The sequence below is a fragment of the Python bivittatus genome, unplaced genomic scaffold (genome assembly GCF_059951505.1).
Source record: "Python bivittatus isolate LINGU-HERP-01145 unplaced genomic scaffold, Pbiv_v1 ctg000400_np1212, whole genome shotgun sequence".
Lineage (NCBI taxonomy): Eukaryota > Metazoa > Chordata > Lepidosauria > Squamata > Pythonidae > Python > Python bivittatus.
This window is the reverse complement of record NW_028277073.1, coordinates 6,293,216-6,320,691: the sequence shown is the minus strand read 5'-3', so window position 1 is coordinate 6,320,691 and position 27,476 is coordinate 6,293,216. Positions and strand designations below refer to the sequence as shown.

Genomic DNA, 27,476 nt, shown 5'->3' with positions numbered 1-27,476 from the left:
GGCATGGTATAACATCAAGCTGACAAATCTACTTTAACTAGACTTTTTCACATTCACATTGATGCTGGTTGGCAGTTATGGAATTTGCAGTCCCAATACATGTGGAGAAGATCAGAGCAGGATCCAGATTAGACTCAGGGTGTCCATGAGGGATCATTGTGATCATACACTGTAACCACTGTTAAATGGGCAGTTTAACATTTATCCAGTTACTACCCTATTCATAATGTGAGCATGGACACACTAAGATTGTATTTAGGGTAGGATATGACCTTAAAGTAGTGTGTATGTGTGTGGGGGTGTATGCATGGGTGTGGCGGCTTTGGTCTTGGCTGTTGTGCAGAACCTAGTGTTGAGGAAAAGCAGGTATAATGCAAAGTGTGGAGCCAAGCAAAGTGAGGACCTCATGCTGTGGTGGAGGTGCTGGTGGTGACAGGGGCGTCCCATCTGTAGAGCTAGCAGCGAGAGAGCGAGAGAGCACACTGCTATTTTTCATGCGGAAAAATTAAGTCTGTGCAACCTCTTTCCTTTGCCAATGTCTTCAGATTCTTCTCATGTTCCTGCTCACATCTAGAACAGATTTTAGTTTCTGAAGGCTGCCCCAGTTGCTCCTGCAAGAAGGAACAACATTTTATTCTCTTATGCTCCCAAGCACAATAATAGAAACTATCTGCTAAAAAAAAACAAAGAGGGAGGGAGGATTGTCAGAAGAACAGGTCGTGGTTCATATGTTTGCCATTTGTAGGATCTGATGCACTCTGTGAAGGGGTCTGGGGGGTTAATTGTGTTACTTGATTGGTACTTATGGAAACAGTATTTGAGTATTTACTGATTTAGGCCATGCACGGTGCCAGGGTAGAAAATGCAAACAAACTGGTTCAAGTCAAAGATCACTTTGATAAGGCTAATGCTTCTGAGCAAGGACCAGCATTCCTTTTCTTCTTCAGAGGAAGGCTCTCTGAAAGCTTGACTTCAGGTAGAAAGGAAGTTACGAAAGGTTCTTCCTTTTTAAAAACCTGTTATTCAGGATGCCATTTAAATTCCGTCAAGTCCGATATGAAGAATGAAGTCATTTAGTTACCCAACTGACAAACTGAGAAGTAGTAGGTGGGATTTTAGGCAATCCTTTCATTTTTCACCAGGCAATCACATAGGTCTAAAAATGTCTCTCAGCTTTTATGTCAAAAGATCCAAGTGACCACAAAGATAAGGTTATATTTAAACTTGCTTAGGCTGGCATAATTGTGCCTACAATTTCTAGTATTTCCAACCAGCTGCTTCTGATAGGGGATAATGGAAATTGTAGTTTGACACTTGTGGAAGGGCCAGATTAAGGAAGGCTGTCTGATCAGAGATCATAGCACAGGTTGAAAGCTGAATTCTACACTCTGATATGTATTAGATCTTTGTGGCATTTTGACTGACTGGTACCATCTAAGCAAGGATTTCCTACTGAAGTGGGTAGAATTGAGTTTATTAAATGAAATTTTATTTCCACCCAAAAATAGCATAATGTTCCCCTCCTCCCTTGGTTAAAAATAAATTTATCAAAGCTTTTTACAAGGCTTTTCCTCTTGTAAGATTTTTTCTTAGTTTTCCCTTGTTCCAGACAGCCTGTTAAAAAAAAATTAGTGCCATTTAAAAATAAAGAACAAACCACTCATAAAATAAAGGACAGGGTGTTAATTAAAGGATGTTTAACATTTTGTCATGTTCCTCTGCCGCTTGTATGTGTGCTTCAATGTCAATATATCATGAAATGTTAGCTGTGTAGAACTGTAGTTCTAGTGTCCTTGTGTTGTGTATTATGTGGCTTGTAGGAATTTATTTTATTTATTTACTAATGCATTGAAATACTCATCATTTTTGAATATTTGGATTTCTGGCATCCAGTTGTGTTGAAAAACTTGAATCTTTGATAGATTTGTGGTTCAAAGCTTGGGTCTCCATTATCAACTCCAACTAGTCCCTTGAATTGGGGGCTGTTCTGTGTTATGATAGTGGCATAAGAACTACTGTAGATAGTAATTCAATCCCATAGTGCTTTCCCAGTGCCTGGGTACAAAATTCACTTGAGTAGACCCAGGTCAATGTCAGGGTGGTGCTGTCATCCTGGAGGCTAGGCAGTGTTTGCAATGATGTGTCGCACTGCTAATCTAAAAAAGTACCTCTGCAGGAGATTGCTGGCAGAAATGGCCACATTGCCATTTGCAGCTGCTAAAATAGTGGAGTGTTATTTTCCCTATCACAGTTAAGAAAGGAAATGCTTTTTCTCAAACATGCAAGGAATTATGAACAGATAAGTGATTTGAGGCTTTCTTCTAACAGCGTGTAGTCACGTAGCAAAACTGACAATATTTGGAAATAATTGCAGTCGGAGTCTTCTGTGCTCTCAGATAGCTCCTAGAATTCAAGGTGGAGATTGGGAACCAGAATCTCAGAAAAATATGATTTTCTCTAGTGAGAGGAAGGTTTATGCATCAGAATTGCTCACTTAACCCATTTTAATGCAAAATAAATGGCTTTAGCTTAACTCACATATTTTTCTTCTGCTTGTACCCAGCAAATAGTTATTCTTCTTCAATTAATTATCAATGTGCAAACAACTGGACTTAGAAATTATTCATGCCATAGCTTCCAAAGTGTAAATCTTATGGCATGGTGGAGCCTGGAGATGAAATGCTGGAGGTTTCAAATCTAGTCTCACAGATGTCCCTTGTGTCTACACACCCTGGCATTACCTCTTATCCTGATGTAGCTGCTTGGTAGTTACTGCTGATGCTACCTATCATCCACGAGAGTACCTTACATTCTCCACCTAACCCTCATGTGTAAGATGAGAGGTCCACAAAATGTGTTCCATTACTGGAAAGTGAAAAAGTAAAAAATGAAATTTCTAAAATGTAATCACCCGGCCATGTATCCTTGCGAGAGAGACCAAACTCACAAGAGATAAACAAAATCAAACTATTATTATGGTTGGTTGCACAGTCAGGCAGATGTTTAGACTGGATTTGGCATTTTTATCCACTTATCGGGTCTTTCTCAAGGACTTGGGATAGGCAGATGTTGTTGTTTGATGATGTTAAAGGTATTGTCGCAGGAATATAAGCTGTTCCAAGTAAAGCTGCCTTTTGCAATTGATCGATGGTGATGATATTATTATTATTATTATTATTATTATTATTATTATTATTGATACACTATAAGAAACTTCTTTAAAATGCAAACAATCAGCGCTGAAAATAAAAAATCTAAATGCAGATGTATTGCTCCAGAGAGATTACAGGCTGTTGTAAGTCCACTACAAATTGCTCAATTCTTGTGCAAATTCTCTGTAAAAGGAGAGATGGGGCACAGTTACAAATTAAGGTTATAGATCATAACAGATCTGGAAAAAAACACATCTTCTCATGCCCAACCTGAGGATAGGCATAAATGGCTAAGGTACACAGAATTTCTTAGCTCCTTCAGGGAAATAATAACAGGATACAATAAAGCTTAATTAGCACATTCAGGAAAGAAATAAACAGTTTAGCACAGAAAGAAATTGAGCATTTCTGCTTTACCATTTACCTATTTCTGTGAAGTGTAGAAGGTCCCTGAAACAGGAAAAAGTGAGGAATCTTGGAATCTGAATAAGGAAACACCCAGTCCTCATTTATGAGTGAATTTATTAGAGGATTGTTTGAACTCCCCCCCCCCCCCCGGTTTGCTGAATTGAAGGACTAACAGTTCTTTGACCAGATAAAATTGAAATCCCCATCTGCTCTCCATTTGTCATGTTTTGAAATACTCTCTTTTCTTTCTCAGACTCCAAGACTTTTCTTACAGTAGGAACAAAATAAATCTGTCTGGGTAGAATTCAATGCATATACCAGCTTTCCCTTCAGTGGTGTTCTCTAGGAACCTTGTTTCTACAACACACAGAAAGCATGGTTAGATGCCAATTCTTGGAACTGTGATCCAAGGTAATTTCCACACTACTGAATTATAGCATGTTCTAGAGTCAGCCAATCATTGCTCTGCCCAAATAATCATAATGCAGCAAGGCTTTACTTCATTTCAGCTATACCCAAATGTGCTACAAAGAGGCTGTGGCAATACTCTAAATCACTAGTGCAGAAATTTCATAATATTTGGTTAGGTTGAATGATCTGGAAGGTTGAGGTAGATCAGAAAACTAGGACTGATGGCAACTCCTTGTCCAGGATAGCCAGGGTCGCAAATCTGGGTTTGTGACCATGGAAAATGTGAACATGCATTTCAGAAATGTTTCCCAAACATGCATCCTTTGTGTTGGATTTCCTAAGTATCCCAGTGTGGAGAACTGATGTAAAAGTACATAAATTGCATAATAGGAGCAATCACAATTTCCAAATGTCAGAGTCAAAGTTACACTCACCATTCTGTTCACCAATGTGGCTAGTGGTGAGCAGCCCCAGCTGAATCACAGCCACAGAGTGAGTCTGTAGGATTTAACAAAGCAGCTCCAAAAAGTGTTGATAGAAGAGGATGCTGGAAAGGGTAGAATGGCAGGTCACAATGACCTTCACAGTAGACAGCTAAGAAGTTAAATACACACAGGGCTCAGTTTTATCTGAGTCCCTGTTACACTGTGGAGGACTTTGTCCAGATTACCATTTGGTTGTACCCACTGAATGGAATCTTTCCACTTGCCACACTGCAGCTTCTTCAGGCAGACATTGAAATTAGGAGATTGCATAAAATCTGGATAGGATGCTGTACCCTTAGGTTCCCCAGCATGGCTGCCAAAGAGTCTGTGAATTCTTCCCTCCCATGTTCTCTCTCTCTCTCTATATATATATATCAAATAATAAAATAGGAAGTTGGAATAGGGTGAAGTTGGAATAGCTAAATGATGCAACCAAGAGGAAATGAAGCTGCTATAAAGCACTACTGCGGAAGTGACCCACGGTATCTGAAAGGTTTGAAAAGTTGAGGTAAAGAAAACATTTAAGATGGGAATGGAAACTACTTGTCCAGTACAGCAAACTTGAGTTTGCTGCCATGGAAAAGCATTCCAGAGATGGCATCCATTCCTAGCATCATTTTCATTTCCAGTAATACCTCTGGGCTCTGAAAGGGACACATCCACAGAAAATGAAAATGCGGGATGGATGCAGTCCAGCACTTTGGAAGTCTGCCCATCTGTCTGGGGTGGGGAGATAAGGGAAGCCAGAGTGATAAGGAGGCCATGGATGAAGGTGAGGAAGAACAGCAGGAAGCCAACTGTCCTGTTGCAGCTGTTTTGTGAATAGCAAGACCCAACCCATGGTGAGACATTTTTTGAGAGGTGCTCATCAGATGCTCTCAAAATCCTGGATTGCCCACCAGCCAGAAATGGTTGAAGACTGTATGATGCCTACACTTGACTACAGTCCAATGGAGGGTGTTCCAGAGAGGGACTGCTAGTTTTTTTGCAATTTCCCTTCCAAAGTACAGTGATATTTTTCTTTAAGTTTTCTCAAAGTTTTTCAGAATTTCTGCTGAGCAATAGTCAAGGGTGTCTGCAGAGGTAGTCAAGAAAAGTCAAGATGGTGGTGCAATTCTCATAAAAATGGGGTAGGGCTTCTATTAAGTGGTCACAGTTGCCATCTTGACTTTTTGAACATCCTCCTGTAGACATCCTACCAACAGTTTCTCATCACCAGAATTCATTCTGGCATCACCTCTTATGAAGTACTTTAAGAACTCCCCCCCCCCCCAATATATATGAAACTGAACAATTTGTTAGATCAGCCTTTCTCAGTGTGGTGCTCTTAGTTGTACTGGGTTGAAAACTTCCAGAATTCCCAGCCATCAAGGCCAGAGGAATTCTGGGACCTGCAGACCCATGTATCTGGATGACACTAAGCTGCTGGGTGAAGAAAGTATGTGTATCTGTTTGAAACAAAAGAGCCATTAAGTACTCAGTTGCAGTACTACTTTTTATTGTTTACACATCAAATCTTACTTCCCCAGTAATGCCTGATCAAATGTTATGTATCTGATTTAAATCCTTAGTACATCTCCTTACTTTTCCAGCTATTTAATTTCCTGGCTTTTCCAGACCCTCTGCACATGAAAAAGTGCTAAATCTATGTCATAGATGATTGGTTGTATGTTAGCACGACAACAAACGATGGTTACTCTTGTGCTTAGGCTTTGCTTGCTATCAGTTGATTCTGGAGAGAGAAGATAGCATCTCTGCCTTTATTTTTAGCATTGTTTCTGGGCATGCAATGGAATAAATGGCGAGTGGTGGCTCGGGAGGGAAGTAGAACGAGACATCCAGTTTCTTCCAAGGCCTGTGCTTCTCTCTGAGACTCGTCTGCCTTCAGATCCAGTGGGAGATAACAGGACATCAGAAAGAACATAAAACAGAAACAGAAGAACACATGGTACTGCAAGAAAATAACACAGCACAGAGTGCTTCTTTTCAGGATTTCAAGCATTTCATTCCAGCCATCTCCAGATATGTTGAACTATAAACCCCATAATCTCCACCAGGATCCAGGCTGAGAAAGGGCTCTGCATTCCCTGTCACCCTTGTTCTATCATCACCCGCACAACTATAATATTCTGTGTTCCTTGGAAAAAAACTTGCTCCCGATAGGGCTGCTTGTAGAGGCTGTGTAAATATCAGCACTGCAGTAATCTGCATGGACTTCGCATAAGTTAAGTGCTACAACACAACTTTATACAGTAGAGCAAAATTACAAAATCCTCAGTTGGCCTAGGAGAGGTACTGCTTCTACAAATATTGGATTTTTTCCTTCCTGTCAATACAGCTATAATGACTTCTTCTTTTTTTTTTTTTGTTCTTGATTTATAAATGAGGTTTGTGAGCCATCTACTGGTGATGGACAATTGATGGGGAAATCCTCCTCGCTTTCTGCAACTGATTGATCATCAAGATAAAGCTTTGGTTGCTTATGGTAGATTTTACAAAATAAAGATAAAGTTCATATGAGCCAGATTGCGACAGTGACTGTAACTACAGAGTGCCATTTGAGATGAAAGTATTAAAGACAGAGAAAGACAAAATGGGGGGGGGGGGGAGGGGAGGAAGCCTGCCTTTTACTTTCCCTCTTGAAATTGAGACACTTTCACTTTTGGATTACAATATTAGAATGGCAACCATCAGAAAAGCAGCAAAAACAGGAGAAAGGAGGAGGTGATAGTTAGAGCAACCTGCAGAAAAAGGAATTACACTAGAATTGCTTCAGAAAATGTTTGAGGAGTTAGGCAAAAAGTTGTCTGAATTACTTAATACTAAATTGGCAGCTTTTGAAGGGAAGATGGATGAAAGACTTGTAAAGATGAAAGAGGAGATGAAAGAAGAAGTTAAGACGATGGAAAACTCTGTAAAACAGATGACTAGAGACATAAAACAAATTAATGCTAAGTGGAAATTTTGGAAAGTAAGACAGAAGTTATAGAGAGATGGAAAGAGATTCAGATAATCTGGCATTATTGGAGGTGAGAGAGAAGGAATTTTGCTTGAGATTCAGAGTGATCCCGGGTGAAGACATTAGTGAAAAGGTAATTAAAGCTTTATGGATTTTTTTGAAATGGGATGAAGAGGCTACTGAGGCAGAACTTGACAAAGTTTATAGAATAAATACAAGTTCTGTGAAATTAAGAAAAGTTCCAAGGGATGTCTTGGTGTGCTTTGTCAGGAAGAAGATAAGAGACCAAGTTCTGCAGCAGCATTTTAATACAAGATGGATTGATAATGCAGATGTAATTGTGCTTAAAGAAATTCTGATTAGAATGCTGCATTAAGAGAAAAGAGTACTTCTTTCTTACTGATAGATTTCAACAGAAAAAGATTCCATTTTGATAGGACAAACTGGAAGGAGTGATTTTTACTTTCAAACAGCAGAGGTTTTGACTGAATTCTGTGCAGAAAGTGAGAGATTGTCTAGAAAAATCAAAGAAGAACTGGAGACAATACAAATGGATAAGACTACACAAAAACTTCAGCAGGTGCAACAGGAAAGGGATGATACTGCATTAGGTGCTACACGTACTGACTTTTTTAAAATTTTGGCCTGATTATAGATTACAAATGCTTAACATTAAATGGAGCAAATGCTCCTCAAAAGAGGGGGAAAAAATCATTATTTGAAAAAAATTAAAACAAGATATAATTTGCTTACAAGAAATGCATATTAGAAAAAAGATATAAAATATTTGACTTACAAAAATTTGGGTGAAGAATTTATCTCAGCAGGAACAAGAAGAAGAAGGAGGAGTAGGAGAAGGGGAAGGAGAAGGAGGAGAGCAGTAAAGAAAAGAAAAGAGAAAAGAAAATCTGTTTTGTATATATACCCCTAACTACAACCATATTGCAAAAAGAATTAGTAATAAAAGAACGTAAAAAGAAGCTAAATGAATATTTGAATAACAACTTGGGTAAAGGAACAGATTTTAAAATTGTTTGGGATGTTAGTAAAGCAGTGATGAGGGGTTACTTCATTTAATACAACTGGGAACTTAAAAGGAAACATCAAGAGAAAAAAAGATAGTTTACTACAAACACCAACAGATACTGATATCCTGCACCAAATTAAGCTTCTACAACAGCAATTATCTATGTTAACTATAAAAGAAATAGAGACAAAGTTAAAGTTTACAAAACAAAAATATTTTGAATTTGCAAATAAACCAGGGAGATGGCTTGCATATAAGCTGAGAAAGGAGAAAGACAAGAAAATGATAATGAAAATACAAGCAGGAAATGCTACATTCACAGATAATGTAAGCATCCAAAAATCTTTTCGTAACTTATTTCAAATCTGTACAAAAGACAAGAAGTTTCATTAAATCATATTGACACATATCTAAAAAACCCCAACATTTACCAAAACTCTCACAATCTCAAAAACAAATTATAAACAATTCTGTGACTACTTTTGAAATATCAGAAGCTATCAAAAAGGCTAAAATAGGGAAATCCCCTGGACCAGATGTATTAACAAGTTCTTATTATAAATGTTTTGAAGATGAACTGTTATTACCATTTAAGCGGGTGATGAACTCTATTCTAGGGGGCTCAGCAATACCAGAGACTTGGAAGGAAGCTAATATAATGTTATTGCCAAAAGAGGGTCAGGATCCAACTATGACTAAAAACTACAGTCCGATCTCTTTGTTAAATAACGATTATAAGCTCTTTACATCAATATTAGCAGAGAGATTGAAAAAGATTTTATCAGGCTTTATATATGAAGATCAATGTGGTTTCTTACCTAAAAGACAACTGAGAGACAATGTAAGTATTGTATTAGGTATAATAGAATACTTACAACATCAGAATGAAAAGCAAGCAGCACTGATTTTTTTGGATGCAGAGAAAGCTTTTGATAATTGGAACTGATTGTTCCTGTTTAAAGTTTTGGAAGATATGGACTTTGGCAAGAATTCTGCAAGGGATTAAATTGATACATGCTTCCCAAAAGGCAAGTATTATTGTTAACGATGAATTTACAAAACCATGTGAGATACAAAAGGAGACAAGACAGGGTTGTCCCCTGTCTCCTCTACTTTTAATTAGTCTTGGAAGTGTTTAATAGAGATATTAGACAAGATGTGAATATTAAGGGTTTACAAATAAAAAAAAAAAGTCTTTAAATTAAGAGCCTTTGCAGGTGATTTAGTTTTGATTTTACAGGAACCTCAAAATGGAATTGAATGTTTAATGGAGAAATTGAAAGATTTTGGTGCACTTGCTGGATTTAAGGTAAATAGACAAAAAACAAAGATATTGGTTAAGAATATAAGTTTCGTTGTGAACCGCCCAGAGTCCCTCCTTGTGGGGGAGTTGGGCGGTGATATAAATTTGACATATAAATAAATATAAAAAAATATGCCTATGAAAGATCAAGAAATATTGATGAAGAAGTCTGGCTTTAAAATTGAAAAAATGGTTAAGTATCTGGGAGTTACATTGACCAATATGAATTGTATGCTATATCAAAATAATTATGTCAAAGTCTGGAATGATATTAAAATGGATCTATTAAGATGGGTTAAATTGCAACTGTCACTGTTAGGTAGAATCTCAGTAATTAAAAAGAATGTTTTACCTAGAATGCTTTTTCTATTTCAGACAATATCGATATTGACAAATGATGTACCATTTAAACAATGGCAGAAAGATATTTCTAAATTTGTGTGGCAAGGTAAAAAACCAAGAATAAAATATAAACTATTACAGGATGCCAAAGAAAGAGGTGGGTTAGGTCTTCCAGATTTAAAGTTATATTTTGATTCTTGTTGTCTGGTATGGATGAAAGAATGGATGACTTTACAAAACACGTTACTGGAATTAGAAGGACATGAGTTAAGATTTGGATGGCATGAATACTTACGGTATGACCAAGTGAAAGCTAACACTGATTTTAAGAATCATTTTATCAGATGTTCTATATTGAGAATTTGAAATAGATATAAGGTAAAATTGTCTCCAAAAATTCCTCTATGGTTGTCACCTCAAGAAACTTTTTATAGAAGAGAAATGATGGTTAAACAACCATGGTTGACGTATGCAACTCTCTTATCGTTTTCTGAAGGAGAACCTAACCTGAAGAAGAGAGAAGAATTAGAATCAGAAGGTTTTGTTTGCTAATGGTTTATATACGCACAGTTGCTGGAAAGATTTAAATTAGATAAGAAAACTATGAATTTACCACTGAGAAAACTGAGTTTGAATATACTTTGTGTACTAACAATGGACATCTTATTGCTAAAATGTATAAACTTTTGTTAAAGGTGAATTTGGAAGATGAATATGTTAAAGATTGTATGGTTAAATGGGGAAAAAACTGGATGTAACATAATGTTGGATCAGTGGGAAAATATGTGGAATAAAGGGTTAAAGATTACTCTTAATTATACGTTAAAAGAAAATTTCTATAAAATGATATACTGTTGGTATTTGACACCAGATAAATTGTCAAAGATGTATAAAGGAATCTCAAATGTCTGTTGGAAATGTAATCAATGTGAAGGCACATTCTATCACTTATGGCAGACTTGTGAAAAGGCTAAGAAATATTGGAATATGATATATACTTTGACTCAAAAGATTTTGAAAATAGATTTGCAGTTGAAACCAGAGACTTTTCTTTTAGGTATGATGGATAAACAAGTGGAAAGACAACATCAAAATGTATTTCTTTATATGATAACTGCGGCGAGACTTTTATATGTGCAAAAATGGAAAGATATACAAATACCTACTGCTGAAGAATGGACACTGAAATTAATGGAATTGGCTGAGATGGCAAAACTCACTGCTTTGCTCAAAGACAGGGCACTGTCTAACTTTGTCTCTGATTGGAAACCACTCTTAGACTTTTGCTTGATACTCAAAAAAATGCAACTTTGATTTTGGGATTTGCTGCTTGATGTTATAGAAATATCTTCTATATACAAAATCTTCTATCATATACAAATCATATGCATTATCCAAACAGATTAATTTTTAGGAATTTTTCTGAAGGTTAGATTAAAAATTATTTTTCATTATGTAAATTTTTAGATATTAGAGTAAGAAGCGAATACATTTTCTACTTATACCTGTACCAAGGGAAGTCAGAAGCTACTCTCTTTTTCTTATGCTCCCTTACTTTTTTGGATAATAATAATAATAATAATTCTACACAAGGTAAGCTATCAAAAGTTTTTTTTTTAAATTTGATGGACAATTTAGAGCTTATTGATGCATGGAGACATAAACATGGCAATTCAAGATATTATATTTATTTTTCTGAAAGGCATACAGTAGATCTTTTTCGAGAATAGACTTGATTTGGATTTTGAAGAATTTGACTACTAAGGTTCATAGATATTACAAAAGACCTTTTCAGATCATAATCTAGTGAGTTTGGTTTTTAAACATAAACCCAGTTCTTTCAGATGGAGGTTAAATGAAATGCTGTTACAGAAAGAAGCAATAGTGGAGGACTGTAAAAAGAAATTAAAAGAATTTTTTGAAAATAATCTTAATAAAGGTACAGATGTAAGAATGGTTTGGGACACAAGCAAAGCTTTCATAAGGGGTTACTTTATACTCAAAAAGAAGAGGCAAGAGAGAACACAAGCTATTTTGGATGAGATAAGGAGGAATTAAATAAGTTTCCAGAGAAGATATTGTAAATATTTCTCAACAAATTAAGCTTCTGCAGAGACAATTATCTATGTTAACACTAAGAGAAATGGAAATGAAAATGAATTATGCAAAACAAAATGTTTCTGAGTTTGAAAATAAACCAGGGAAGTACTTGGCATACAAATTGCAAAAAGAAAAAGAAAAGAAAATGATATTGAAATTACAAGAGGAAGATACTGTAACAAGGGAGATATATATTAAAAAAGAGAGAGATGATTGGGCTGTCAGCTATACCAATTTAGCTACAATGGCACTATATATCAATATTTCCCACAATATGGATTTCAAGCTATCAGGAACATCATCACTGATGTCAACACCGCACCCCTTGCCAGCCGACTGTGTGACCTTATACTCACTCATAACTATTTCACCTTTGGCAATGACATGTACCTGTAAATAAGTGGCGTAGACATGAACATACATATGGCTCCTCAATATGCTAACATCTTTATAGCTGACTTAGAACAACACTTTATCAATCCCTCCAACCCCTCCTTTACTTAGGATTCATTATCACATTTCATCAACTGGACCCATGAAAAAGAATGTCTCACCAAATTCCACCATGACTTCAACAACTTCCACCCCACCATCTACCTTGGCCATGACCTATCCACAGAACAAATCCACTTCCTTGATGTCACAGTAAAACTACAAAGTGGATATAGTGTATAAACACCACGATATAGAAGAAACCTACAGACTGACACACAGACACACGTTTCCAGCTTTCACCCAGAACACACTACCAAATCTGTCATTTATAACCAGGCTCTGTGCCAGCACTGAATTTGTTCTGACCCACTTGACAGAGATGCTCAACTAATGGAATTAAACCAGGCATTCAGGAGACTGACCTACTCCCCCAACAAGATCAACAGACAAATCAATACGGCCAGATCAGTTCCCAGGGAGGATCTATTAAAAGGCAGACCACATTGTCATCTTCAGCTCACAGCATAAGCCACTCACTTAATAAGCACTACTGGACAATAACACTGCACTTTCTTAGACATTGGATAGCAGGCCCATCTTTGTATACAGAGAAGCATCGAACCTGAAACACATTCTCACAAGCAACAAAAAACAATAGAACATGGGAAACAGACCCTGCAACAAACTCAGATGTTTACTTTGCTCCCACATTTACACCAACAGCACCATTCCAGGCTCCAACAATTTCACACACAAGATTAGAGGCACTTTTACATACTGTTCCTCCAAAGTAATACATGCCACGAACTGCCAGCAATGCCCCTCTAGATTCTATGTATGACAAATGGGACAAACTTTGCACAAAAGAATTAATGGACATGTTTGACATCCGAAGTAAAAACAAAGACTAAGTAGTATTTAACCCTCCCAGGAGATTCCATGACAGATGTTAAGATCCCGTTTTAGAACAATGGAACTATGCCAGTATTAGAGTGAGAGACTGCCAAACTCACATATTCAAAAGGTTCCAGGCTATTTCAGAAGGTCTTAACAAACACAATGGGTTTTTAACTCATTACAATTTCTGATTGATGAAGTACCTGTCATTTGCTTCATGTGTAACTTGCATCTCCATAACCTCCCTTTCCCTCCCCCTTACCTCAGCCCCCTTTTAAAGCCTACATCAGTTTAGCCATTCATATGCATATGGTGTAGTGAGCCACAGGTAATGAAAACTTATGACTTCTAATAAAAATTTGTTACTCAGAAAAGCTGCTACCAGACTCTTTCTGATTTAATTATTTCACTAAGAATAATTTCAGCTGTACCAGGAAGCTAGATGGCTAGAAGGCCAGAAGTTGCTTAACTTATCTTTCTTTGCCTCAAAGAAGCAGAATTGGAAAGCCTGTGTTCCTAATTCTGAAGGCTGTTTGGAGTTTCATGCCCAGCAGTTTAAACCCTGCTAGTTTCAACTAATAAGGTATTATACCAACCTCCTACCCTTCCAAATTTGGTGCTCTCCAGAGTTTTTGAATTATAATTTCCAAGATCCTTAGTTAAAAGTAAATTCTGGGCATTGTAATTACAGCATATCTGGAGGGAGGAATTTGACACAGTTAACCACATTCTGAAACAATTCCCTGTAGAAATAGTCCAAGCTTCAGCATAGTTACTTCTCATTGTACTTGTTACTTTCACCCACAGTCACAGCTGATCTCATTCCTTAGTAAAGTGGAGTTTTAATAACATTGTGCCCACTTACTGCTTGATCATGTGTCATCAAGTCAACGTTGACATAGCAGGATTTCTCCAGCAGGATCTCGTCCCAGCCTGGTCCCTCAGGTCTTCCAATGGTGCACCCATTGCTGCTGTAATCAAGTCCATCCATCTTGTTGCTGGTTGTCCTTTTTTTCTCTTTCTTTCCACCTTTCCCAGCATAAAAGATTTCTCAACACACACACGCACGCACGCACACACACACTTCCTACTGTTGTGTCCTGCTTCATTATAGGGTTCACTTTGTTTGCATGGGCTTGCGTAGTTGACTTAGCAAAACCATAAATGCATGGTGAGGCAATGTTGGTTTTTTCCCCAACCTGGCTTGTTGCAAAGCTTGATGCTGATTTGAGGCTAACAGAGGGTGGTTGGCAACCCATGAGCTTTCTTGTCTAAGGGAGAACAAGAATCTGGGTCTCCCCACTCCAATCCATCACTTTAAATAATACACTATTTCTGGTAAATAATTAGACCTACACATCTCAGTCAATTGCTGAACTGTGAGATGGATGACTGGATGGACAATAAAAGTTAAATGTTTTCCACTACTCTTATATTGGTTCAAATATAAGAAAAGTCTCTTATTAAGCCTGTTGACTTTTATCACATTGCCTATTTAGCACATGGATGGGCAATTTTCTCATAGCTGGGCAATCTGGAAGATAAATCAATGGTTCAAACTTCAAGGGCCACAGGAGAAATGGCTAGTAGTGCAGTCTTGGGCTGGGGGCTTGGAATGACTTAAGAACTCTAGAATGATAAACAACAACCAACCAACAAATTAGTATGGGGGGATTTTTGCCTCTGCATGTAGGTGATAAGATCTTAGGGTGCTCTGGAGACTATGGAATGGGTATTGTGGATCACATATGGCATGTAGGTTGAGTACTTCACCAAGTCGTGTTTCAGCAAATCTGCTTCAGTTAGGTCTCTTATGGATTTATGGACAATGCCTCCTAGAACCTGGCAGAGGTTCCTGCAAACATCCTCATAGGCTGATATAACTGGGTTGAATGAGAAAAGGAGCAGAAAAGAGTTGTGGTGGCACAGAGTACAATCCTTACCAGTTGCAAATTATTGCTTCCCATTTACATTTTTAGTGGGGAAACAATGCATAGTCGTGTGAAGAAGGTGGATCCCAGGTTCACATAAGCCAGTCCTAACTACAATATCCTGATTACTGTGCTGTTCCTTAATCAGGTGTCCTCTAGATGTGCTGGACTGTCCATTGCTGGTGATGGTGGTAGTTAAGAGAATAACTTATCAATGCCTAAACAAAGCATATATGTTTCCATACTAACCTACTGACAGCTTGGGGACTGGAATAGGCAGTGGATCACCAACTGGCATTTGGACCGCAGGCATCTTCAAAACAGAAGCTTTAATAGGAGTTTTTATCATTATCTTCTCTGACTGTTCATCATTAACTATGCAACTAGGAACACCATTCAGACCTGCAAAACAAGAAATTATCTCTAAACAAAACAACAAAGAGCCTTGTGGATTTAAAATTGCATAAACTTCCATGGATCACAGGCTGTTTCATCTGATGATCTACACAAACACTCAGCAGTTTACAGGAAAGAGAGAGGGAGGAGAAAGAGGGGAGTGGTTAAAGAAAAGATGAGAGAAAGAAATACAGACAGTCACTATAAACAAAGCAATAGTTAGGAGTGACACAGATATTCTAGCCCTGAATTAATTTATCTGTTGTGCGAAGATCGTTAATATTTGTATTGTAATAACATGGTGTTTGTTTAATCCATGAGAAAAGATAACCTCCTGTTGCTAGTTGGGGCTAACACAAATTGCAACTCAACATCTTGGGTCAAAAAACCTGAATTTACTCTGGAAAGAGTTTCAGTAAGATCCAGTTAGTTATCTGCACATTTTCTGTATGCATGACCTTCTCTCTGGAATCTGTTTCAAATTCTTTCCAGATTTGAGATTTACAGAAAGGGAAGAAGGAGAAGGCATGCAACCGCAACTCCGCAAAGCTTATGTCTTTTCATAAAATGTGTTAGTTGGAAAAGGTGCCACCAAACTCCTGATTTTTTTGCTACTGTACTTCATAGTGGTGACCTTCAGAATCATGCATGCTAGATTCTGGGAAGTCTGTAGTCCATCACTTGGCACAGAACCTCCATCTTCAAGGCCACTTCAGGTAGTCTCTCTACTGGTACAAATAGAAACCATTTGTGGTGGAGAAAAAACAGGAGACAATTGTGTTTAAACTTTACTTTCATTAAAGCAACTCCCACCTTCCTCTCCCCACTCCTCATTTCTCCATTTGTAAAGCTGAGAGAGTCTGATGGTTTCCCCCACCTTTGGACTCTTCAGAAGGGGGACTTCTGGCATCCCCACATGTTTAGAGGGAACAAGCTGGTAAAGGCAGACCTTCAGTTAGAGAACATCTCCACTGCTTACTAACCTAACATTCTTCCTCAGAAGCTGCAACACATGAAAACACTGGTGTACATTTATTTTTCAAAAGGGTAGACTTTAGCCCATCTTGCTCAAATGAAAAGTGCTTTGTCAATATATAATTCCTCAAAAGCACTGCAACATTGTATAACTACTTATTTTCTTTCTTTTTTAAATTAAGTCTTCCTCAAGTTGTGGCTTGACTCCTGGTGACTTACAGAGGTTTTCTTGAGAATAGCACAGAGGTGGTTTGACCCTGCTTTCCTACAGGAAATACTTTGACTTCCCAGTTTAGTCCAACAGCCCTGGTATTTCCCACTGTCTCCCACCCAAGTACTAACCAAGCCAACCTGTGCTTAGCTTCCAAGCCTGAACAAGGTCAGCTAGGTGCTGCCATTTAAGTGTTTTTCTACTAAGTTACTGTTATACTACAAAATACAGAGAATAAAAACATACCTGAGTTTTGCCCTAAGTTTGAGACAGTTGAGCATAGGATGGGTGCTTTAAAATGCTTACCATGGATATGGGTTACTTGGTGAGGGTTGGCGTTGTGTGGTAAGAGCAAAGAGTGATGACTGAGACTGCCAAGTAGAGCAGAGTTTTTCAAATGGGTCCTCAAAGCCTGAACACGGAACCGGTCAGGACAATCTAGTGTGACTTGTTTCAGGTTCCTGGCTAAGAGGGCAACAATGTCCATAACTGGAATCTTCTGTATTTCACTTTTAATCAGCATAACCACGGTTCCTAAATTAAAACAAATAATGGCAAGGTCATAATATTCTGGGGTCCAACAGAGTCCTAAATTTTAGTTGTTCTAAGCCACACAGTCAATGTGGCTTAGGTGCTTTGTTGCTGAGATTTGGCAGTAACCTGCATTGCCACTGATTTTGGCAAGCTCTCTGGGCTACATCCAAGTATGGATGGTTTATGGGTTGCCCACTCCTGGTCCAAAAGTGAAATTGAGTTGGTTAATGATAGTCTTCAGGATGATTACATTCTGTACTCAAAAGTGTGTAAACGTACGCAGTCAGTATGACTCAGCCATCTTTAAGCCCTGTAAACCCTGATTTTAATAAAACATTTAATGCATTTCTGTTCTTTCTCTTTGAAATCAATTTTGAAAAGAATGAAATTGTTCCTAATCAGACCCTTTTATTATGCCATGCTATTAATTTGATTATTTATTCATTTCTATGCCACAGAATTCAGCCAGCCTGATAGAATTTCCTGTTTAGATAATGAATAACTGAATCATTTTTATTTCGCTCACCCTCCCCTCAAAAAAAGTGGTACTTCTGAAACTTGTACTTACCTAGAGGAAAGAGCTGGAGTTTATTTAAATGTTGTAGGAAAATGAACGGTCTGAACACTTCTGTGTACTTGCCATAAAGATCTTAAATCACGGACATTTGTTCTGGTTTTATGGGTAATTCTAGTAGCACAAAGCTGGAACCTGAGACAGGTAACGCCATCGCATTTTCCAAAGAAGCTCCAAAAAATGACAGCTCATGATACTTCCCCCATTCTGACTGATGAACTTCTCCCTGTTTACCACTTAAATCGTATTCTGAAGACTTGCAAAACTCTTCTTGGAGTTTTGCAATCTCCCCATTGTTAAAATAAATGGCAATATCAGCAAAAGTAAAACAGATAGTTTTGTGAGGAATTGCTGAAGCATTATACCTGTCTCATATTGGTTTCATGGGTGCTGTTTCAAAAACAGAAAACAGGAAATCGAAAACATTGCACCGATTGTGGAGAGCGCATAGCTCAGCGTAACCTGACTCGGAGATGATGTTGCTATGTAGCTGGCGCTTGTACAGCTTCTTCAGTGTGGAAAGGAGCAAATCAAGATGCAATGGCTGAAAAAAAAATGTGAATAAATATCCTATTTCAGGAGATGAGTGCTATAAGCTGCCAAGATTGGAAGCTTTAAGGTGGTAAATGGATTGCACAGAAGCGTTCCCTACTAACACCTGTTTTTGTTAAACCCATTATAAAGGCTTATCATATTAAATGTCTATGCAATCACTTCACCTGATGCAGCCATTCCAGAAAGCTGCAGGGCAGAGAAGATGGACAAAAAAAAAAAAAAAGAAGAAGAAGAAGAAGCAAGACCTGCTGGTGAATAAACTGTTTTTTCTCCCTTTCTCATCTTAACAGCAATCGCTCCATCAGGTTATCTGAACTGTTTCTCCTGGCTATGTTGTTGTTGTTGTTTAGTCGTTAAGTCGTGTCCGACTCTTCGTGACCCCATGAACCATATTGCACCAGGCCTTCCTGTCCTTCACTGCCTCCCTGAGTCTGCTCAGTTTCATGCTCATTGCTTCAGTGATGCTATCTAACCATCTCATCCTCTGCCGTCCTCTTCTCCTTTTGCCTTCAATCTTTCCCAGCATCAGGGTCTTCTCCAAAGAGATCTCTCTTCGCATTAGGTGACCAAAATATCTGAGCTTGAGCTTCATTATCGATCCTTCCAATGAGCTATCTCCTGGCTATAAGAACGGTTATTTTAAGAAAAAGCACCTTATTTTCTTTTTCTCCCTTCCTTCCTCTGATTCAGGGGTGTCCGGGGGGGGAGGTCAAAAAGGCAAGATGGTGGCCACAACCATGAGATCAAAGCCCTGCCCCCTTCTGATGTGCGTTGTGATGCAGGCAAAAAAAGGGGGCCTTTGATGGCATGTTTGTGGCCATCTGGACTTCTTTTACTCCTGCTGTGGACACCTCTGTCCCCATTTCTTTTTCCTTGTTCATCATGTGTTATAGACTGGGTGCCCAATTATAGTCCTAAAACATTGTCTGTTGCTCTGGAAGTCTGTTTGGCTAAAGAGCAGACAAAAATGGCTTTGAATAAATCAAAAACTTTTCAGAGACATTCACAGAACATCTGACTGAGGATATAATGGGGAATTCTGGGAGTTCAAGTCCACACGTCTTAAAGCTGCCGAGGCTGAGAAACACTGCTCTACAGCATTGCTAACTTGAGAAGGACAGAACAGATTGTGTCCTAGATGAATAGCTGCTAACATTGAACAGGACCTGGATGTTCCCTTCTACAATTCCACATTTTAGAAAGAGTGAAAAATACACATCAGGGTTTGGAAAGAAAGGTGATCCCCAGTCAATGGCCAGGTTTACTGTGCAGGTAAGTTTCCATAGTGTGAGTCAGTGACAAGGGTCTCAGTTATACAGGGTATAGAACATTTACATAACATTGCTATTTATAGAGAATTGTGTAAAAGACTTCCTGCTTGCCTGCCTCCATAATTTCTGCATCTGCACAACCAACCTGTCTTCCCTTCCTTTTCCCCCCACACCTCACCCCATTTTAAATCCTACATCAGTCCAGCCACTCTATACATCTGATGAAGGGAGCAGCAACTTGTGAAAGCTTACTGCCTTTTAATAAAATTGGTTAGTTTCAGAAGGTCCTACCAGACTGCTCCTGATTTTCTAAGACAGATTGTTTTTAAAGGCTCCTCCCAGGATTGTGTAGCCCATAGCAATAGCATTTGGGCAAAGAGTGGCAGATATGTTTCTCATCCAAAATTTAAGAAGCTATTTACCGTTTACACTGCTGCCACAGTTACAGGGGTATGAGTCTCTTTTATCTTCTGCCTGGTGAATGGCTGCAAAATACCCTCTGATCTGCCTCCTTTATTCCTGATTGTGTTAAAGTTGCTAAGTGACATTTTTTTTCCTGACAACAGCCAAGCACATCTCCCTTACCTCCTTTCCACTTCATCTGCAGTTTCCCCCCTCCGCCCTGTTCAGGGTTCTTTTCGTTCTAATCCATCTTATTATTGGTATCTTGTACCTATGGAGGGCTGAAATTCCAGCCCTGTTTTCCCACACAATATTTACTTTACAAGAAAAAAAAGAAAAAAGTATTTGCATTTTAAAATACTTAAAATTTCAACCAGAATATATGTAAGTCATATTGAGGTGCACATCAAAATAAAGTTTCACATGAATAAAAGAGAAAGAACAATAAAAATCACTCATCTCCCTGTGACAACTTCATTCATTTCATTTCATACGTTTATTTGCAACCTTAGGTTTTAGCAAATTCATTTAAAATTACAGCAATCCATATCAATTCAGTCCATCCCCTCTAGTATTTGCCACGCTATTTGTCAACATTTGCCTCTGTATCTTTCTTGCAGCCATTGCGAACAATGCAACTTGATTAGTTACATATTCATTTTTATCAGACAACAAACAATAATTTTTTTCTAGATTAGTCTGATTCAATTGACTTAGCAAAGGCGTAAGAAATCTAACTCTTGGTTCTTGGTATAATCTACAATGTAATAGATAATGAGTCAGATCTTCTACCTGTGAGGTATTACAAATACATAAACAGTGTGTAGCTGGTAACCCTCTATATCTTCCATCTAAATAGGCTGTTGGCATTGTTTGAAAACAAAGTTCTGTAAAAGCTTGTCTCAGGGACTGGGGTATGGAATACTGTAAGTAATATGACATTCCTTGCCAATTTTTAAGAAGACAATACCACTTGGCCAACTTAAGCCTGCATACCTGATCTCTATCCTGTCTAAAATCTTTAAAAAATAAATATTCCCTCAATAGTGTATGATAGTTTGTGTCGTTAAATAGTTCCTGATCTAGGGATAATTGAAAAAATAGTTTTTGACACAAAATCGCCCATCTGTTGCTATTAAAATTTTCGTAGAGGCATTTTTTTGCCCGATAATTCTTTGCCAAAATCAGTCTTTTCCCAAGGATTTCAGAATGTCTATCGTTCTAAGCTTCCACAAATAAGACTTTGAATGGATCCAGTTGTTCCCAACAGATGCCGTCTTTTCTCTTAATACGTACATCCTGTAGGTTGTGGCTGTTGAAGAACAGTGATTCTCAGCTTTTCATATCTTAAGTCCTCCTTACACCAGTGTTCCTCAACCTCAGCAACTTTAAGATGTGTGGAATTTGACTCCCAGAATGCTGGCTGGGGAAATTCTGGGAATCAAAGTCTTAAAGCATCTTAAAGTTGCTGAGGTTGAGAAACACTGCCTTAGACAGTCTCTCTATTGAAGAACCTGTGTCCCACCAAAGTAGAAACTCCACTTTTTCTAAAGACATTTTTATGTTCTGGAGGATTATTTAGTAAATTTATGCATGGAGAGGGGAGGGAAGCAGGCATGTGGTGTGTGGACTAGGTGACAGGAACCTAGGTGAATAGGATCCCATCCAATTCCTACTTTTGGTGATTTTGTGTTTACATAACAGAAACTTGGAAGAAGCAGGATAGGAAGAATATTGAGGCCTTTGAACTTTGGTGTTGGAGAAGACTCCTGAGAATACCATGGACAGCCAAGAAAACAAACTGATGGATCATCAAACAAATCAACCAAGAGTTCTCTCTTGATGTACAAATGACCAGGCTCAAATTATCCTACTTCTGACACGTATTGCGAAGACCAAGTTCTAATGGTTGGGAAAGGTGGAAGGAAAGAGAAGAGGATGACCAGCACCAAGAGGGATGGACTCAGTTACAGTGGTGATGAGTGTCCTGTTGGAGGACCAGCTTGGGGACAGATTGTCACAGAGAAAGGCTATGAGTGAACCATTGGGAGACCTGAAAGCACAGGTTATGGATAGATCATCATGGGGAAAATCTACAATACTGTGCAAAAGTTTTAGGTAGGTGTGAAAAAATGCTGTAAAGTAAGAATGCTTTCAAAAATATATATTGTAATTGTTTATGTTTATCAATTTACAAAATGCAAAGTGAGCAAACAGAAGAGAAATCCAGATCAAATCAATATTTGGTGTGACCACCCTTTGCCTTCAAAACAGGATCGATTCTTCTAGGTACACTTGCACAGAGTTTTTGAAGGAACTCATAGGACTGGTAGGTTGTTCCAAACAACTTGGAGAACTAGCCACAGATCTCCTGTGGATGTAGGCTTCCTCAAATCCTTCTGTGTCTTCACGTAATCCCAGACAGACTCGATGATGTTGAAATCAGGGCTCTGTGGGGGCAAAACCATCACTTCCAGGACTCCTTGTTCTTCTTTACGCTGAAGTTAGTTCTTAATGACATTGGCTGTATGTTTGGGGTCATTGTCCTGCTGCAGAATAAATTTGGGGCCAATCACACACCTCCCTGATGGTATGGCATGATGGATGAGTATCTGCCTGTACTTCTCAGCATTGAGGACACCATTGATCCTGACCAAATCTCCAACTCCATTTGCGGAAATGCAGCCCCAAACTTGCAAGGAACCTCCACCATGCTTCACTGTTGCCTGCAGACATTCATTATTGTACCATTCTCCAGCCATTTGGCGAGCAAACTGCCTCCTGCTACAGCCAAATATTTCAAATTTTGATTTGAAAGAGCACCTGCGGCCATTTTTCTGCACCCCAGTTCCTATGTTTTCGTGCATAGTTGAGTCGCTCAGCCTTGTTTCCACATCAGGGATATGGCTTTTTGGCCGCAATTCTTCCATGAAGACCACTTCTGGCCAGACTTTTCCAGACAGTAGATGGGTGTACCTGGGTCCCACTGGTTTCCACCAGTTCTGTGCTATTGGCACTGCTGGACATCTTCCAATGTCAAATGGAAGCAAGCATGATGTGTCTTCCATCTGTTGCATTAAGTTTCCTTGGCTGAGCACTGCATCTACAGTCCTCAGCGTTGCCCATTTCTTTGTGCTTCTTCAAAAGAGCTTGAACAGCACATCTTGAAACCCCAGTCTGCTTTGAAATGTTTGCCTGGGAGAGACCTTGCTGATACAGTATAAGTAATTTGTGTCTTGTTGCTGTGCTCAGTCTTGCCATAGGGAATAACCTGTGACATGAAACTGTCCTCCACAACCTCACCTTAGTAGCAGAGTTTGGCTGTTCTTCACCCAGTTTTAAGCCTCCTACCCAGCTGTTTCTGTTTCAGTTAATGACTGTGTTTCAACCTACATATGAAATTGATGATCATTAGCACCTGCTTGGTATAATTGGTTAATTATACACCTGACTCTAATCCTACAAGATCCCTGACTTTGTGCAAGTGTACAAAGTGTGCAAGTGTAAGAATTGATGCTGGTTTGAAGCCAAAGGGTAATCACACCAAATATTGATTTGATTTGGATTTCTCTTCTGTTTGCTCACTTTACATTTTGTAAATTGATCAACATAAACAATTACAATATATATTTTTGAAAGCATTCTTACTTTACAGCATTTTTTCACACCTGCCTAAAACTTTTGCATAGTACTGTATCTATATGGTCACTAAGAATCAACAACGACCTGATGGCATGTAATCAATCACTCAGTCGGTTATTACACCTGCCATTTAATTAGGCTGCAGTTACGCTGAGATGAGATGCAGAACGGCAAGCTCCTGCAGGTGAAAAACAGGAAGCGTGGGCTTTAATGCTTTTTCAAAACCCAGGAATTTAAATGACCTTCGCAAGAGATACCGTGGGTTCAGCCATTGAAACGCGCTCTCCTGGGGGGGATGGGGGAATTATGACCTAGCTAAATCCAGCTCTCTCTTTGCGGGCTGGACAGTCCTACTTCCCGGGACGTTTTTGGAGATCGGTCAGGGCAACGGCCGTCGTCCATCCCAGGATGTATGGCAGACTTAACTGAAACTGCAGCGACTCATCTAGGCTACTTGGTATTATTGGAAAGGGGAGAAATCAATTTGCAAAATATCAATAGAGATACAGGGACTCGATGCGTCCGAAGGGGTAAAAAGAAGGCACGGGTCATTTCACCCCCCGCTGCACACTCATGTGCCGGAGCCACCCAATCCCTGCTCCTCTGCAACAGGGAGCCCCAGGTGGCTTTCCCCGGTTCCCCCAGGGAGGCGCGCAGAAATCCACCCCCCGGCCCTCGCAGAGCCGGCAGAGCTGCGTCTCTCGCTGCACGGATTAGCAGTCCGCGCGTCCGCCCTCGGCCGCCAGGTCCGCAGCAGAGGGCGCTGCGAGCGCCGGCGTGGCGCGCGCCCGGGGAGAGGCCTGGGAGGGCGCCTGCGTCTGTTTCCGGGCCGGCCGGCCGCGAGCCGAGGCGCGCGGGCGCGGCGCCATGCAATCTCTGCTGGGCTGAGGGAGCCGCGCGGCCCGCCCTCCGCTCGCCCAGTCGCGCGCGAGACGGAGCGGGGCGGAGCCGTCCGCGGGCGACTTCTACCCCAGCCCCGGCCCAGCGCGCGTGCCGTCTCGCTTGGTGCTCGCGCGGAGGGGGAGCCGGGCAGGCCGCGACGACTTGGACTGGAGCTTCGCTCGCTGACCCCGCGCAGGCCACGCCGCGGAGCGGCTCCGGGGAGTCATGGTGAGTGCTTCCCCCGCTTCGACCTCGAGTTCGCACTTGCTCGAGCGCCCCCGCGCACGAGCGAGCCGGGCTCGGCAGCGCCGACTTCTCCTGGGAAGCCCCGCGCCCCCGGCCCCGTCCTGCAACTTTCTTCGGAGTTCAGCCGCCCGTCCGGCTCCTGAGCCCGTGTCTCGTCTCCTCCGCCCGACCCCGGCCGGTCTGCAAGCGGCGATGGGGAGCCGGAATCCTTGCGCGCCGTAGGCGGTGCGAGGAACTTGCGGTTCAGCGCGCGAGCGTCGGTGGGTCGAGAAGCTGAAAGCGGGGGTGGTTGCAGGTCCCTGTTTTTGGTTTTTTCCAAAACCAAACCCATGCAAGGAAAGAACGGACAGCAAAACGGTCGCTCTTCCCGGGTCAGAAAGCGACCAAGAGAGAAGTGGAAGGAATCGTGTTCTTTTCGTAAATCGAGTGAGGACCTTCAGCGCAGTCCTGTCTGCCTTTGGCTGAGGGTTCAGGCTAGCTCAGGATCGCTCTTCTATCCTAAAAAGCTTAGTTCCCTCCTCCTCGCCTTACTCCCCAGGGTGGCTTTATTTTTCCCTTGTATTTGTGTTCTTAAAAAGTACATGCTCCCTTTCAAAGCCAGCTTTTCCCAGGGCAGCTCACTTAATAGTTTGAAATCTCAAAATGAGAAATGTGAACAGACTCGTTTCCCCGTGCTGAGAAAGATTGAAGTCGGTGTTTCTTCCACCGATGCTCCTCCTCCACCCCAAGTTAATGTAATTTTTGCTGTGACTGAAGAACTCCCTTGTGCTTCCTGTTTCTTGTTTCACCTCTTGTGTTTTCACACACATCTTTCCTTTCCCAACCACCACAGGAGAGATCGAGAAAATAGTGAAAAAACCTTGAAATGCATGCTTTTCTGTTGAGTTATGGTGAATATCTTGATGCCAGCAGGCAACTACAGTAATTGACTTTCCTTGACTTTGATTGAAAAGGAGAGATGATCATCATGGGGAGATTCCAAGGGTGTGGGGTGGAAATTTTTTCAGTGCAGAAAAGTTCTCATTTCAGAAGTTCTTTAATAACTAATGGAGGTTAATTAGAAATACAGTATTATGCACCTTTGGCTCATTGTATTGAGATATGTGTTTTTCAGTGCAGTAAATATTACCTGTGTCCTTTATTTTAATTTGCCTAGAAAAATTATCAGTTCACATGGTATTGAAAGTGATCTTTACATGGTCAGAAAACCATTATGACCAACTTAATATTTGTGGAGAAGAGAAGGGGCTGTATGCTAGTATTTAGCTTTTTCTATAGAAACTGGTCTCATAGAGGTGTGCCTTATGTCTCATTTTACAATTAAAGTATTAACACTGAAGTCAGTTTATTAGCAATAGGAAATTAAATTTATAAACTGGTATATGCAGTCCAGATTTGTAAAAAATCCTGCAGTTACTTATGTGAATTTGGAAGGCATGTTCTTTAGACCATTGTATAACTGAGGACAATAGACGTCCTTCCACAGTATAGTATCAGTACTTTGCATCATTAAAACATGTAGTATCCATTTCTGTTGTCCTTCTTCCCAACTGTACATTCTTCAAAAGACTGTGAGTAACATTTCTGAGTCTGCTCTCTAATTAGTGCTTTTTTACAGGGGTTTTTTTTTTTAAAATCTTGTGCATACAACTATGCATACAATTTATATTTTGTGTGGGTTTTTTTAAATTGGAAACATCTTTTGCTCAAGCTCTCTCACCATGATTTGTTGCTAATGTGTACATTTCTCAGTCTATTCAGGCAGAGAGTTTAGAACCAGAAGTTTACAAAATTCACAGAACTGTCTAGGTTCAGTTTATTTGACTGACTATGCACAGTGTGGTTTGTTTCTGGAATTACAGAGTTGCAACATTCTTTTTCTGCAGACTTGACCAGTCTTGTGAGTCTGGAATGACTTTTTCTACCGTAGTTCAATAATGCAGCAAGCCCCTTAAGATGTACATTGGAACGAAGCAAACTAAAATAAAATAGCCATCCTTAGGACTTAATTTACATTTAGCAGTTTCTCACTGAGAGGATGAACTGTCAGCCACGTCTACAGAGATACTTAAAAAAATCATCACAATCTCTACATAAAAAGTAATATTCGGGACAGCAGAGGCGTCTGTTGCAAGCCATAATGACATGTGCATCATGATGTTGTTGTGCAAATAAACATTTTTTTTTATTTGTGTCATGATGCCTGATGCAAGTAAGTAAGTTGCATCATTTTGTGATGATGTCATGATGCTTTGTCAGTATTTGCTTCCTTTTGCCTCCTCTGGGGCTGCCCATGCTAGGAAGAATTCAAACCCTGTCTTCTCCCTGTTTATGTAGG

At 39.7% G+C, this 27,476-nt stretch overlaps 2 protein-coding genes across 4 annotated transcripts in view; one reads left to right on the top strand and one right to left on the bottom strand.

Annotated features, from left to right (window-relative positions):
- Positions 1–3,576: 3,576 nt before the first annotated feature.
- Positions 3,577–17,555, bottom strand: TBATA (thymus, brain and testes associated). Its single transcript, XM_025173693.1, is given in 6 exon segments — positions 3,577–3,602; positions 4,406–4,565; positions 6,177–6,338; positions 12,419–12,577; positions 15,704–15,852; positions 17,339–17,555. Coding segments are annotated over 6 exon segments (873 nt in total).
- A 7,292-nt stretch (positions 17,556–24,847) lies between these two features.
- SGPL1 (sphingosine-1-phosphate lyase 1) overlaps positions 24,848–27,476 on the top strand; it is a 47,667-nt gene continuing 45,038 nt past the window's right edge. The window contains exon 1 of one of the 3 annotated variants that reach the window (XM_088144364.1): positions 24,848–25,120. In XM_088144364.1, coding sequence (XP_088000490.1) covers positions 25,118–25,120 — 3 coding nt within the window. In that variant the 5' untranslated portion in view covers positions 24,848–25,117. Of the gene's footprint in view, positions 25,121–25,260; positions 25,399–27,476 lie in introns of those variants that run through there. The other 2 variants (XM_088144365.1, XM_088144366.1) reach the window with 2 other exon arrangements.